General features: G+C 34.7%; 1 protein-coding gene across 3 annotated transcripts in view; it reads right to left on the bottom strand.

Moving 5' to 3' along the window:
* Nucleotides 1–14716, bottom strand: part of MRPS9 (mitochondrial ribosomal protein S9) — a 35299-nt gene that overhangs the window by 14097 nt on the left and 6486 nt on the right. For all 3 annotated transcript variants that reach the window (XM_067294863.1, XM_067294858.1, XM_013954228.2), the window contains 4 exons: nt 13319–13498; nt 4542–4604; nt 4418–4448; nt 2411–2490 (listed from right to left, as the gene is read on the bottom strand). In XM_067294863.1, coding sequence (XP_067150964.1) covers nt 2411–2490; nt 4418–4448; nt 4542–4604; nt 13319–13498 — 354 coding nt within the window. The remainder of the gene's footprint in view (nt 1–2410; nt 2491–4417; nt 4449–4541; nt 4605–13318; nt 13499–14716) is intronic.

The following is a 14716-nucleotide window of genomic DNA, read 5'->3' as shown; positions in this document are numbered from 1 at the left end:
ATAAAAGTTCACTTAATATTCAAGCCATATATCAACATACACATTGCCTGTTATAAAACATATGGAAAATATATGCAGTCACTCTTTTAATAAGTAATACTATTTATTAGCATTAACTAAACTAATGATATTGCGACCAGTTATCTCACTTGCAATTAATAAAATTCAAGTTCCACATGAGTCTATGTAGTAAGTAATGACAAACAAGTTTAAGCTCAATAATGTTTATCCTATTTATTATACTTTATGTAACAATTTAAAGGATATCCTCAAATGGGACTGATTACTTACACTAGACTGTATTAACATATAACCTTTCTGTTCTCCTAGCCAAATGAATTAGCTCTGAGACTTTAAAATACATTTTCTTCAGCACGCATTAGCCTTACCTAATAAGAGGTTAAAATAACACAGGGAATTTTATGCAGATTTCTTCTTTCATTTGGTTGACTAACTAAAAGATTGTTAAACGCCACTTAACGGATTCAGGTTTATATAATTCTATTTAATGAAGATATTTAGAAACATTCTAAGAATGCTCAAGTACTTAGATATCCTATACTAATGAAATTTGTATTTGTCAAACTCATTTTGTTTGAAGGTGGTTTCTTACAGTGTGGCAACAAGATGCACACTACTCTCTTAAATTCTCAATGCAATCTTGCATACCCTTTCTAAAGGCTAGGAAGAGCTAAAAATAAACTTGTGCTCCTTGTAAAATTTGTAATTTCTTCATTATGATGGAATGCAACAAAACATCTTGCCCTTGGGTTGCTCTGTTTCAGCCAAAACAAATGCAAATGGCTTGTCAGATGACAGCTGTTTGATAAGGCTCCTCTACAAGACCTGCATGCTTTACTTTTTTCCGTGAAACTTGGGATGAAAGGCAGAAGGCAGGAAGAGAATTAATGTAGCATACAGTCTAAAGGCAATGCTACAACCGTGATTAAGTAGAAAAGTTAAAAGGCACAGATTTTCCACAGCCTCGCTGCGTGCAACCCATCCGTGTAACAAGTTGACAGGCCTAGCGCGTCAGCTCCATCATCCTCTCCGACAGCTAAAACGCAGCATTGCATCCCTTTTCAGAGAAAATTTGCGTCTGCACCATGAAGCGTTGTACATTATTTCTTAGCACTGCAGGGGGCTCAAGTCCATATGGAACCTTCACAAATATTACCACAGATCAAACCAGTGGCGTTTCGAGGCAGATTTGACATACCTATTTAAATGAACAGCAGGGGTCCTCGGGCTGCCTCAGGCTGTGCAGGAGAAAACCTCTGTGGAAAGCCTATGCTGCAGCTCCATTACTCAGCAAAGACACACTCTACATTTATCATTCATTTCATTTCTGCCAGGGCAAGAAGCTCATTTGCCCAAGGTCAACAACAAAAAATGGGGGGTGGGAAGTGGAAGGGTGTGTTTTTATTCTCTAAAAGAAATAAATGTACTTGACAAGTGGGGATTTTGTCCTTTGGGTACACAGAACACAAATAAATATCAAATAATTCTAGTAAGAAAAACTACACACAGTAAAGCTGTGCAGAGAATTTGATAACATAAAATTTATTTTTGGAGAACAGACTAATCATAGAATCAACTTTTCAAGACTATCTAATGAGGAAACAAAATCTGACAGGACTGTCCAATTAAAAATCTCTGCATTCAAAATTAATGCTTTTGTCTTCTGTAAGTATACATAAAAAACCTGCATATCTCTCTAAAATCTCTTCTAAAGAGGCACATAATGCTTGTGCTGTTGATGGTCGTAGATATGAAATGTCTGTTCATAATTCACATCAAGAATCAGGATCTAGTGACATTCTATTAGATACAGTTTTTAACATAAAGGTAAACAGACACAGATCTTTTACTCCTGGAACCATTCTAATCAGAATAAGCCTTAAGTTTACATGAATGAAAGTCTTAAAAAAAAAAATCAATTAAGCAGTTTAAATGTAAATTTTCTTCATACTAAATGTCAGCACAAATAACATTTCCTATAGGTTTGCCCTTTAAGAGGAAAAATATTTGCTATTCAACAATGAATTTTCCTAGCACTAGGCGTTTTTGTTGTATATGCATTCTCCAGTACTAACCTTGTGCTACTGACCCAGATGTAGCATACAAGGAAGTGTTCAGACTATTCAAACCCAGTTCATAGCCCCAACTGTACCCCAAAATTAAAGCAGGAGGTATAATGTACTTTGTCCTCTTAAATTTGATATAAAAATACCTCTAAGAATGGATATTGTGTCATAATGAAAATCCATCACATTTAACTTCAGGTGGTGATATTAAGGCCTACTGCGATAATGCTGAGCAAATCCAGAGGCTCCTGAAACACATCTCTAGAATAACACATTCTTGACAGAGAGCTAACATTATTTATTACAGATTGTAACATACTTACATGCATTAATGAATAATATGACTGCTTGCCAGTATAAAAGAGAAAGTGAAATGGTCGGCCATCTTCTCCCCACTGGATTTCTAATCAGAGGCAAGAATAGACAAGAAAGCAATATATACTCACTAAAAAAAAATCTTTGTATTTAATTGCAGTTATAAACCTCTTTTACAACACTGATTACTTTTTTAAATATCAGAGAGCAAAAACATTTCTTGGGTATTCAAACTGTCTGGAAATCTAATAATTTAGACTACCCTGTTAAAAAACAATCTTGATCTGCAATTATAACCAATTATTTAATATAGTATTTCTAAATATCTTGTAATATGAGGGAATCCCTCATGTAGATCTTAAACTTTCAAAGACAGAATTGTTGGTACTATAGATACAGGTATCCAGTTTAGAATAGAAAAAAGTACAAATTGAGACATTTGAAACCTGCATAATGATCATGAAAGATGAAAGATTAACAGCTCTATAAAACAGTGTTCTAAACCCAGAACAAGTTCCATATTAGTATAACATGTCTAAACTAAACTAAGTATTAGTACAATTGTGTTTTGGAGGTAAAGCAATTGTATTCAGAACTTGGGAGATTTTAGGACACGTTAATGTCTGTGGGATGTTTAAACTTGGAGACCCATGCTATAGTTTAAATGAGTTCAGTATTAAAACAAACAAACAAAAACAACAACAACAGCAACAACAACAACACAATTCCATGTAATTCAGCACATCCTATCTGTTTTATTCATTAAAAGGCAACTTGAGAAGACAACTAAATTCCAACTTAAGAAAAAAATTATGACATAGTAAATTTAAATGTCTTATAAAATAACAAGGTATTTTCCAAAAAAAGAAAAGAGGGAAAAAAGTTGACAAAATATACAATTTATTGACGGTGTTATTTTTAGATATAAATACTTTTATACTGATCAGCTCTTGCACTCCTCAGGACAGAGCTAGCATCTCAAAGAATTCTTTGGTGCCGAAAGCCTGCAGAGTATGGCAGATCTGCCATAAATCAGCCCTTTGATTCTAAAATTGCATAATTATGATTAACTCTCTCTTACCCTTTTGCCTTCTACTGTCTATTTCACAAAACTGTGAAGTTAGAAATTAATGCATCATACCATTTGAAAGCAGACATTCTACAATTTCAGATAATATAGATAGCTTTCCAAAAGATACACAAAGACCAAAAAAATTAAAGCATCAATTAATTCCCAGGAAAAAAAGTAAAGGAGTAGGGAGGAAAAAAAAATAAGATTTTGCCAAAAATCATGTGTCCATCTAGAACTTGACAGCTCAGAGAACGTAGACCTTTCACCCATGTTACTAGTTTATACTAAATTTGAATCAAAAAGGAACAACAGGTTTTGATATATATTTTTAATATTCTACATAAAATGAATTGGTGATTTTAGTCAAGTTCTCTCTGAGCAATTGTCCAACGTATTGGCATAGCACTGCTACAACTAGGACTCCACAAGGCATCTCAGGAGCAACACCAAAGACTGCATAAACGTAAGAACTGCAGAATTGGGACTTTCAGGTCAAATCTGAGACATGACTGGGAGATATTGGGGTGAGTTCCCACTCACATCACCCTTATTCTCTCAATAGGGATTTCAAAGCTGTAAATCTGCTACCTTTCTGAGCAATGAAGTCACCAGGAAATTTTTTGGTTAAAAATAGTAATGAATACTTTATGGATGTGATAAACAGCTCTGACAAGAAGCTACGGAATTCAACAAAAGGTGTTCCAGCGATTTCAATAGATACTGCATGTCATCCTACCTACTGTATTTACTTATTTTTAAACAATCAAAAATATTTATCTACAGTCAGTTCACAAGATATCTGAAAAGACCACTGGCATTTCACAATCCAGCAGTACTTTTTATCCCAAGACCTAGAATATCAGGATTAGGGGTTCTATTGCTCACTTCTACATACGTGAAACTCCTATTATAAACTTAGAAATAGAAATCAATAAACACTTACTCCTCTTCTCTGGGAAAATTTCAGTGGGATGCTGTAAATAAATAAACAAACAAACATCAGCAAAAGAAAAATGCTGCCTAAAATACTGTGCTAAAGTACTCAGAAATGCAACAAAAACTCCTACCTTCATCATGGGCCTGGCTCGTTCGTCAAATAAGCCAGAAGGAAAGAGATAGGCAATAGCTTTCTGAAAACAAACACAGACATCATAAATGTATTTTTTCCTGCAAAAGAAGCAGCAAAACATACCTTAGATACTTTCTCTACAAAAGTAGCACAACTCATAGACAAATGAATCAGTAACAAAAAAGTGCTACGGATCTGCTGTGGTGAAAACAAAAGCAATTAATTTTCTTAGGAATCTTCACACAAAGAATTAAAAGACTTCATTCTGAAGTCTGTGATCTAGTGTATCAAAATGAGTGAACTTTCTTCTTCAAAGTTTAATTTTATAGTACATATTTATGGTAACTTACTAGAACTACTCAACTGTAAGTCCCAACTTTCTAGAGTGATTTTCTTTTAAAATTTCAAATGCTGTGACTTCTAAGGGAATTCAGAACATTCATCTTTCTGAAAAGATCAGTGCTTGTTAACAATGCCTACTGACAGATTTTGAGAGTGCAAATTTTATTTATTCCAATATAAAACAACTGGACAAAATGAATTTTTGCACATTTGGTACCCAGTTTCTATAGACTTAGTTTCTTCAAGTCTATTAAAAGCAATGCTTGTTGTGGCAGTAGAAAGTATTTTACATAGTCTCCAGAAGAATTTCACTGACCATTCCATTTGGAAACAACTGTGAATCACTACAATCTATACTGGACATGAATTAATAGTTGAGAGAAGAAAGAATCCTAACTGCTGTTTTTCTTTTTTTAAAACATCAATTCTCTTCCTTTGGATACCTAAGGGTTTGCCAAAATACAACTCAGAAAAATGTATGACACCTTTCACTCATGGTTTATCATTATTTTTACAATATAAAGTACAAGGTATATTATTTATTTTTTACTCAACCAGTATCCACTGCTATTCATATGTGATGTTTAAAGTTAATATTATTTGCCTCCAGCAAATAAGGTAGGTATACGAATATTCCAAAGCACCTTGGCAAAATGTAAGGTAAAACAACTTACAAGGTTAAACCCCATGAGATGTATTTCTGTTCAACATCATCTTACTTTCCCTTTTCAAAGAAACTAAAACATAATTTAATAAAGAAAAAAAAGCATGTATGAGAACTGTTTGTTTCTCTTGGTTTTAAAGACAGAACAGAAAGAACTAGCCAGCAAAAGTCCACAGATGCAGGGTCTGGTAAACGTGGCCTACTATGGAGAGTGGATATTAGAATTAGTGATAGAAATCTTTAGATTGTACAGTTACATGGACTACCTGAGTAAAACCCACTGCAGTGATCTTGGTTGTATTTCCACTAGACAGTAAGGAAAAGTGGAATTACAATAAAACCAGAGTTAAAAATCTTCTCTTAAGAATAATGCTTCTTTATTGGCTAGGTTACCTTAGGGCTATTACTTGCTGATAATTTTTTCCATGGACATGGATTGGTTTATCAGTGCTTCAACTGATTTAATATGCATGGAGTGTAAAAAGACTTAACCTATTACTTTCATTAATCCCCTACTGGCATTCTGAACAGAAATTCTGAGAATTCTGAAGCAAACAAAAGGCTTAACTTGATTTTATGAAATGGTAATTTTGTTTCTCTTAGTGACTACTATATTCCCATTTGTTAGTCAATGGACATTTTATGCATACACACAGCAGGTGAACACCTATTTATGAACAAATGGGGATTAATTATGATGACAATAGAGAAATCTGCTGTGAGCCAAATGATGCTAAACAAACACCTTATATAATAATATATTAAAAGAATTTATTATAGGATGCTGAGACTGACTGTGTGTGTACTTAAGAGGTAGTCTTTATACAAGCATTTCCAGAATCTCAAAACAGTTACTCTATGACACTGAAATCCTAAGAAATACCAAATACAATAATTTACCATTCATAACAAAGAGAATGTCTGTCAAGAAGTATTAAGTCTATAAAGTTTATTTTAGACAGCTTGTTGAGTGCATACTCATGCCTCTCATGCTAAAGCATATATAAACCTTACATTAATCAAGCTCTCTGCACAACAACTAGCCAAAGAATAATAATTCCATGTCATGGGTTTGCTATCTTTCTTGTTCCAAAATGGAACAAGACCCTTCCTGCCTTCTCTCTATTTATGAAGCTGTGATCAAGGAGGGATATTTTTCTTTATAATCTGTTAGAAACTATCCTGGGATGTAAAAAAAACCTCCAGTTCAAGTCTTGCTTTACTTTATTCAGAAAAGTTTCTTCTTAAATAGCTGTAAACCAGGCTGCAGAGGGTCTTTAACTTCAATTTCTGATGTCCTCAGATTGTACTTTTATCAGACATTCCTAAGTTAGTCTGTCCCTCTGAAACTTTTTATGGATGCTGATTTTGTCTATGCAAATGTTTTGGTTTTGTAGGAAAAGAGTATTTTAGTAAAACTGTAATTCTCAATGCTCATATTTACTAGTTATAAAATAAGATGGTGGATCAAAGTCAGGAATGACATAGGAGTTAGTCCTGCTGAACTCAGCTGGAAGGTATAAATATTAGGGAAACCTTTTCCTGAAATTGTATAATGATGCAAATCTTCAGATTTGAAACACAGGTTTCCTTTCAAGAATCTTCATTAATTAAATCAAAATTCAGTAGAGCATTAATTGCATGTTCTGTATTTTCCTGAACATACAAAAAGCAGATGAAAGTTACTTTATAATTTTATAATCAAGGTTTAAATATTAACAGTAAAGTTCCCTGGAAACCTCTGAGGTCTAACTACAGTTCTGCATTCCAGGAATGGCTATATGGCCCATATCCTTCTTCCAGTGCTTAATGTGAATTGAACTCTGGATGAGAAAGGAAATGTGATGAGTACAACCAAGAATCACTTTGAGGCCATCATTTGAAATATGCAAGATTCATTCATCCCATTCTAACTTGCACAGATTCTGGGTTGCTATTTTACAATTCCATTTGCTCAATCACACTGCTGTCATTGCCTTTGGGCATCAAACACAACATCTTTCTAAGAAAGAAATATCCATAATTATTTTCAGCATAAAAAAACTTAAAAATCCTGGTACGTAATAACACACCAGTGTTTCCACAAATTATTATGTAAACTACTGGAAAAAGTGGAATGGGTTCAGCCTTCTTCTGCAAATAATTTTAGCAGTTTCCTACAAGGATTTAAGGTGCTTATTTTAAATGCTGCTGTTGATCCATGCAGAAGAAAAATACTCCGTAGTTACATCTTTAAAAATGGCAGATTATAATGAATACAAGCTAGAATTAACATGATATTTACATCAGAAATTTCTTAAACTGAGTTAGTAAACTTAACATTCCTGCAACATAAACTAGAAGGATCCTGCCATATTATCACTTGCTGAGGGACTGGATGATTCAATGTATTGCTATAGGATGGCAGTGCCTTTTACTTGCAGTTGTAAGTTTGAATTCAAGTCAGTTGGAATAATGAGAACAAGTTTCTGCCTCATCAAAAAATTGTATCTGGTGGTCCTTCAAACAAATCAAATGCAAAATAACTCATTAAATAATCTGTCTGGAACTGTATGTGGCATGCTGTGCAAATTTGGTATACCTGCCACATCCTCATTTCCCCCTCTTCATTGTATACGTTGTACACTCCGACTTCTGCTCCCTTCTGCTCCTCGCTCCCTTCCTACCTACAAGCCAAAAGGTTTTGTTCACTCACTTTCTTAAAGGTCAGAGAATCTAGTTCCAAATGGAACACATCCAGCTGCGGCAGGTTGCGTATGTGTTTTTTTAGTGTGTGTGTGTGTGGTTTTTTTTTTTTTTTTTTTTTTTAAAGTGTCTTGAGAAATTTTAAATTCAGTGCTTTAATTCAGAGTTGACTATGAGTCATACTGGGATAGGGGAGGGAGACTGTGAGCCAGTTCAGTCCTTAAATTACCTTCCATGGGTAGGAGAGTGGTTTGGCAAGGGAAAAATCCATCTTGCCCAAGTGTCTTCCTGTACTTCTGTTAAATCCACAGCTCAAACACAAAACATCCCACTCCAAGTTTCATTGCTCAAATCATGTGTAAAGATAGTTCTGAGTTATCTAAGAAACATCCTGTGAAGAAAGGTACTTTGCAGAAAACAAAGAGGAAAAAAACTCTGAAATCCTCTACCCTGCAGTTCCCTTTCAGCAGCATCTTCTTTGGCACAGGGGTCCAAGTATCAAGCTCATTCCTTTTTAAATATACACAAAATGTCAATCATCAAAACACTAAGCTGAGAAGTGAAACTTTATGTTGTAATATTTTAAGAGAATTTCTGAAGCTGTTTTAGCTTCTTCTGTTCCTCAACTTGATCAAACCAGACCCACTTCCCTTCTTAAACCTTGCTTCCCTAGAAAATCGCCAGTTCTTGAATTGGATTACTTAGCAACTGCAGTTTAGTATTTCTCAGACTGAGATGTTTGATGGAAGACCTGTTTATACTCTTAACTATACTAGCAGTAGTATTTAGAGATTTCAACATCTAAAACTGAGAATATTTGAGGTAGATATGGGAATGAATATTAAACAAAAACATACATGAAATGGTAACTTGGAAACAGCCTTTTTATTTAATAAGACAGAAAAGAGAAACAAAAGAGTGACATACCTAAGTTTACTGTATCATAAAAAAATCCTCCTCTAATGACTAACTACTAAAATTTATTGAAACCATCCCATTCTTTGTCATCCATTATCTGAAGCTGAAGCACAGTTTGGACAGAAATAAATTTCCAGTTTACAGTGAGACATCATTTTAACCCCAATCACTGAAAAAAATTGCTATTATAAGCAAAAAAAACCCCCAAAATTAACATTGTTAATTACAATATATTATTTTATATATTAATGAATTAATCATTAAAAAAAAAAATCAACATCTTGTCCAGGGCTTTCAGATAAAAAATATCTGTATTGAGAGAAACAGTCATTATTTCTATTTTGATAGTAACTTTTCAAAATGCTGAACAATATTAATAAGAAAAGGAAAAAAATACAACAACCATCAGTTCAAATGAACTTTGATGTGGAAGTATGAAAAAATATAGAATGATGTAGAATTTAGCTCAATTTGAAAAATAAAAGAGTCAAAAAAAAGTGTTCTAGCTTCTACTGACTAATTAAAAAATATATATAAAAATCCAATGATTTATTGTAAGGACAGTGTTGGACATTATACTCTTCTTACAGACAACAAAGTTCAGAAATGTACTTTGTTCTGAATAACGTTTCTGGCATTTCACATAGGCTAACATTAATTTCTAACAGTTTCTGTAGATAAAATTTAAACTTCATTTAAAAATCAGATGTACTCAGTCATTTTACAAAGCAAGTCAGTGCCACATATTTTCGTAATGGAAGTCTTAAGTCATTGAAAGAACCTATACTCCGTGAGGAACAAAGCTTCTCCCATATTTATAACACATTTTCATAGTGAACAACCATACTGGTACTTTTGTAACAAGACATATGCAAGTGAAGATATTTTAAAATATGTATTTTATATTAAAATTATCCAGTGCATGACAACAATCTATTAGGTCATATAGCAGACAACAAAAGAAAATGAACATATGTAAGTGTTATTCTAGCTTTTGAGTTTTACTAACTCTTTTGGGGAAGAGTACTGGTTTATGATGTGCTCAGATATCTGGAAGAGCATTTAGTGATTGCATAAAAATGAATAATAAAAATACTGACATATAAATAGGTCATGGAGATTAAGATGCTTTTCTTGTATTAATCTTACTTAAGATTTCTGGGCCTTAAAGTAGAATATCACAGAACTGACAGTGGAAAATGAAAGTAGGCTGTTTACTACAAGCATAAGTTAAAGTTAAATCACAAAATAAAAGGATTACAGAATCAACCAGGGAAATGCACTGGGTCAGGACTGCAATCTCTATTAATTAGGTATCCCAGCTGGGCAGTGGGTATGCAGCTGTTAACTTGATCAATGACTTACCTAAATGTCATCTCTACTGATTCGCTTATAAATTACCAGCAAGTGAGACTAATGTACAGGTGCTAATTTATTTAAACTGTTCTCTGCAGTTCTACATAGCTTTATAAACTGCATCTGGCACCTAATGTTAGCTGTCAGTTGTACTTAGACATGCCTGTCCTAACGACTCTGTTCATTAGAAATGAGTACAAATTATGAAATATTGTGAAAAATGATACATCAAATGGAATGGGCAAAGCAAATCAATTAGAGAAACTTCATACCACATATTCACACATAGGAGAATAAAACATCCCAGCTTCAGAGCAAGGTCTATAATACCAATTAAAAAGCAATTGGTAGACTTCTGCAGAGTTATACATCAATTTGCTGGATTTTTTTCTCCCCAGAAATATAGTTGTAATACACAGCTTAACTTTTCATTCCTAAATAAAAGCATCAGTAAGAGGCAATTGCGCTTCCACAACATCCAGGAGAAGGATTAACAAGCAAGTCAACTTATTTTCCTCTTTAAAACTTCACAAGGTTTAGCTTTTATTAAACTATACTTAAAACTCTAGTGTAGGACAGAATCCTATGATGTCTACTTTTGAAATACACTGCACAGACTGATTAACAGTAGAAGCCATGGAAGTATATAAGCAGTCATCAGAAAGAATTATTACTGTTCAAAATGTAAAGCTTGATAATTCTCCTGCCAGTGCTTAAGCAGCTTTTATATTTTTATAACAGAAATTTAATTATGCATAGCAGACACTATTATGCACTCTAAGTATTTTCAAAACCTGATGGAATATGAACAAATTAAACATGTACCATCGATACTTGGTATCACTAAATAAAACACTATTCTTTTGGCTCCACTTCTCCATCTTTTCAGGAATAAAATTTGCAAAGACATCCCATATATGTCATCTGCATTGCATTTGTAAAAGCTAATTTTCAGAATGAATCTACTTTTACTAATGATGGAGCTCAGTTATTTTGTGCAAACGACCATAGTGATGTGGGATCATAAAGGAGAAACCCCTTCCCAGATATGGTCATTTTCCACTTCTTGAGATCTTACTGTCTGTAGGCCTTCCCACTGGACTCAATCAAGGGAATAAAGTCAGACTGCAGGTGAATGCACTCTCTTACCATTTAAATTTTTGGGAAAATTAACCTACCTATTAGTCTAAATATTAAAAGTAACCTAAATATTATACTGCAAGAGTTGTACTAACATGGGAGTTTTTTGGTGACTGGTCTGTGCACGAACACTTTATAAGAAAGTAACTAAATAAGTTAAACTTCATTAAGGGTAAGAAAAAAGAAAAAACTATCTGAAAAACACAGGGAAAGAAAATTTTATAGTCTTTAAAGAAAGAAGAAAGCCAACAAAGAAACAGTACTGCTCTTACTGTTGACACACATGCCTCGATGCATACTTTTACTTTTGACAAGATCTTATCCAGTCTCCACTGAGACTAGAAGGGTCTTCAATAGCACTCGTCTGTAGAAGGCAAAAGCAAAGCCCTATCTACCTACAACTCTGAATGAAAGCAATCACAGTATCAGTGTATAGCTCCGTACTCATAAAGCTTGATTTTCTACGGATTCATGGCTTGAAGTCAAGCTTCCCTTATGGATTTTCCTGGTATCTGATAAGACTCAAGACTCATTTCAGCCTTTTTCTCAGCAGGTCATTATAGTGTCTCTTTTCTCTACTTTGCTGTCCATTTTCAGAGAAGTTTTAAGAACTTAGGTTTAAAGCCTCTCTGTCAAATGTGGTTGAAATTGGCCTACGTCACCACCTACAGATGCAGATATCTTTCTCGGCATAAGCATGCTGTCGAGATCTCTTTTGCGGACACAGCTTTGGTATAAAATTCTGCCACAGAGAGGTGACAAAACTATGCTAGCAAAACAATCCCCTCCCTCTGGACAAACTAAACTATGCACTGTTCTCTTTTGGCACAAACTACGTTACTATGTCTACCCTAAGGGCCTTACTGATATACTGAGCTGCCATGGCTATAGTAATAGTGTTTCTGCAGAACAGAAAAAGCCTCAGCCATGAAACTGCACACAACTTCAAAAGTTACCAAATGACATTTCTCCTCCCTATCTCTGATGTGTGACAAAATAAGATAAAAATGACAGAAATGAAGACACAGTGGGATGTTAAAAGAATCCATGCAACAAAACTTTTTTTTGTGTGTGAGACACTGCATATCCATACGTGAGCCTAGATGATACAGACAAAGAGGGGGGAACCCATCTGTCAGTTGTCAGAGGAAATGGCAATAAAATAGTATGTTTGGAGCTACTGATATGAACTTAAATTCTGAAACTAAATGAATCCCTAAGCTAAACCAGTGTGTTGGTTGTAAACATTTATAAAATTTAATTTGTATTACCAGCAAGCACAGTATCACAAAAGAAAACCTCACCTAAATATACACAGCAGGTCAAATTGTGGGTAAACATTTCCAAGTGCTACATAAACCTTTACAGTGCCTCTTATAACCTCAGATCAAGGGGATTATCCATTAGTACTTTCAAAAAGGACCTACTGTGCTTTAGCAAGATATGGTATATAGTTCTATACTGTGATACCTGACCTCACATGGTAGCAGGGGTAAAATCTCTATTCACAGTCACAGTTGCAATGTTTGCAACGTATAGTAGTATTCTTTCTTATTCTGACAGTTTGATTAAAATTCACAGAGAGCTGAGGGGCTCATGCTGAAGTAAAGTGCTTTCAATATCTGAAACTCTACAGTAAATTACTTCTCCAACAGAGCAACTGTACTTACATCAATATCCTCTTGGGTAAAAGTTTCTGGATCTTCTCCCATCATGTTGGCTAAATGTCTCTTTCCTAGGTTGAACTCTTCAATCTGTTTTTTAATAAATGCCTCTGTGTACTTTTCAGGTCCTGAGGCTGCTACATTTTTCCTCTGCACTACTGTAGTGGTATAGATTAGCCTTAATGTCTAACAAAAAGAAAAAAAAAAGAGGAAGAGATTTATTTTATATTTTTGGCACAGTGAGCTCTAAATAAAATGCATAGTGTGACAAGCCTCACATACCTATAATGAGATGCAACACATTATTTTCATATGTTAGTCAGTCACACTCACGAAACCATTTTCTTCCAGTTGCTTAACACCCATAAAATGATATACACACATTCTAAAAGCTGAGCATTTTCACACATTAAAACTAATTCTGAGCAATTGTTTTTCTTCTTATTGAACATATTTGTATTTTTGAACCAAAATTTTAAGTTGCTGTGTTTTGTTTTTTTTATTTAACAAGATTTTTCTAACAGAGAATAACATAGTTTTGTACGTTAGAAAGATCCAGCAAAAGCAAAACATGGCACTGATCAACAGATGCATAGTCTTAATAAATAAATAAGAGATCTATCAGCACCTAAGCAGTTTTTACATTCACAAAAACAGGATCTCATAATGAAGTATGAAAAGAATCTGTGGGGTAGCTGTTCAACGGCTTAAATTGGTGCCCTGTGTCTGCATAAATGCTGCTAAAGGCTCTGCTCCTTCCTTGTTTGTAGTGCCAGAATGGTTCTTAAGCTATTTAACTATTTCAAGTAAAATTATTAGAAAACTAAGGCAATTCTTATCAATGAATACTTCTAAACATTGTTCCAGCTCAGAAGTCATAACATGGGGGATGCTTATCTTTTGACTTTTGTGAGACACAGATTTGTCATTCTTTTATCAAAATCATCAGCAGTTAACTAATTTCAATCCAACTCTCTGTGAGAGAAACCAGAGACAGAGCTGACGGAGCTATAATGTCCCAATTCTGTCCCAATGCTATTTTTTATGCACTTTGTTAATACTAAATTGGAGAGAAAAAAAGTCCTCTGTAGCTTAATTATTCCATAAACTGACTGGAGAGCTGATTATTTGTTTGGTCGAGGGAGGGAGAGAGGGAGGGAGAGAGGGAGGGAGAGAGGGAGGGAGAGAGGGAGGGAGAGAGGGAGGGAGAGAGGGAGGGAGAGAGGGAGGGAGAGAGGGAGGGAGAGAGGGAGGGAGAGAGGGAGGGAGAGAGGGAGGGAGAGAGGGAGGGAGAGAGGGAGGGAGAGAGGGAGGGAGAGAGGGAGGGAGAGAGGGAGGGAGAGAGGGAGGGAGAGAGGGAGGGAGAGAGGGAGGGAGAGAGGGAGGGAGAGAGGGAGGGAGAGA

The sequence above is a fragment of the Apteryx mantelli genome, chromosome 1, assembly GCF_036417845.1.
Source record: "Apteryx mantelli isolate bAptMan1 chromosome 1, bAptMan1.hap1, whole genome shotgun sequence".
Taxonomy (NCBI): Eukaryota; Metazoa; Chordata; class Aves; order Apterygiformes; family Apterygidae; genus Apteryx; species Apteryx mantelli.
The sequence above is the reverse complement of the archived record's forward strand: the minus strand, read 5'-3'. Positions and strand labels throughout refer to the sequence as shown.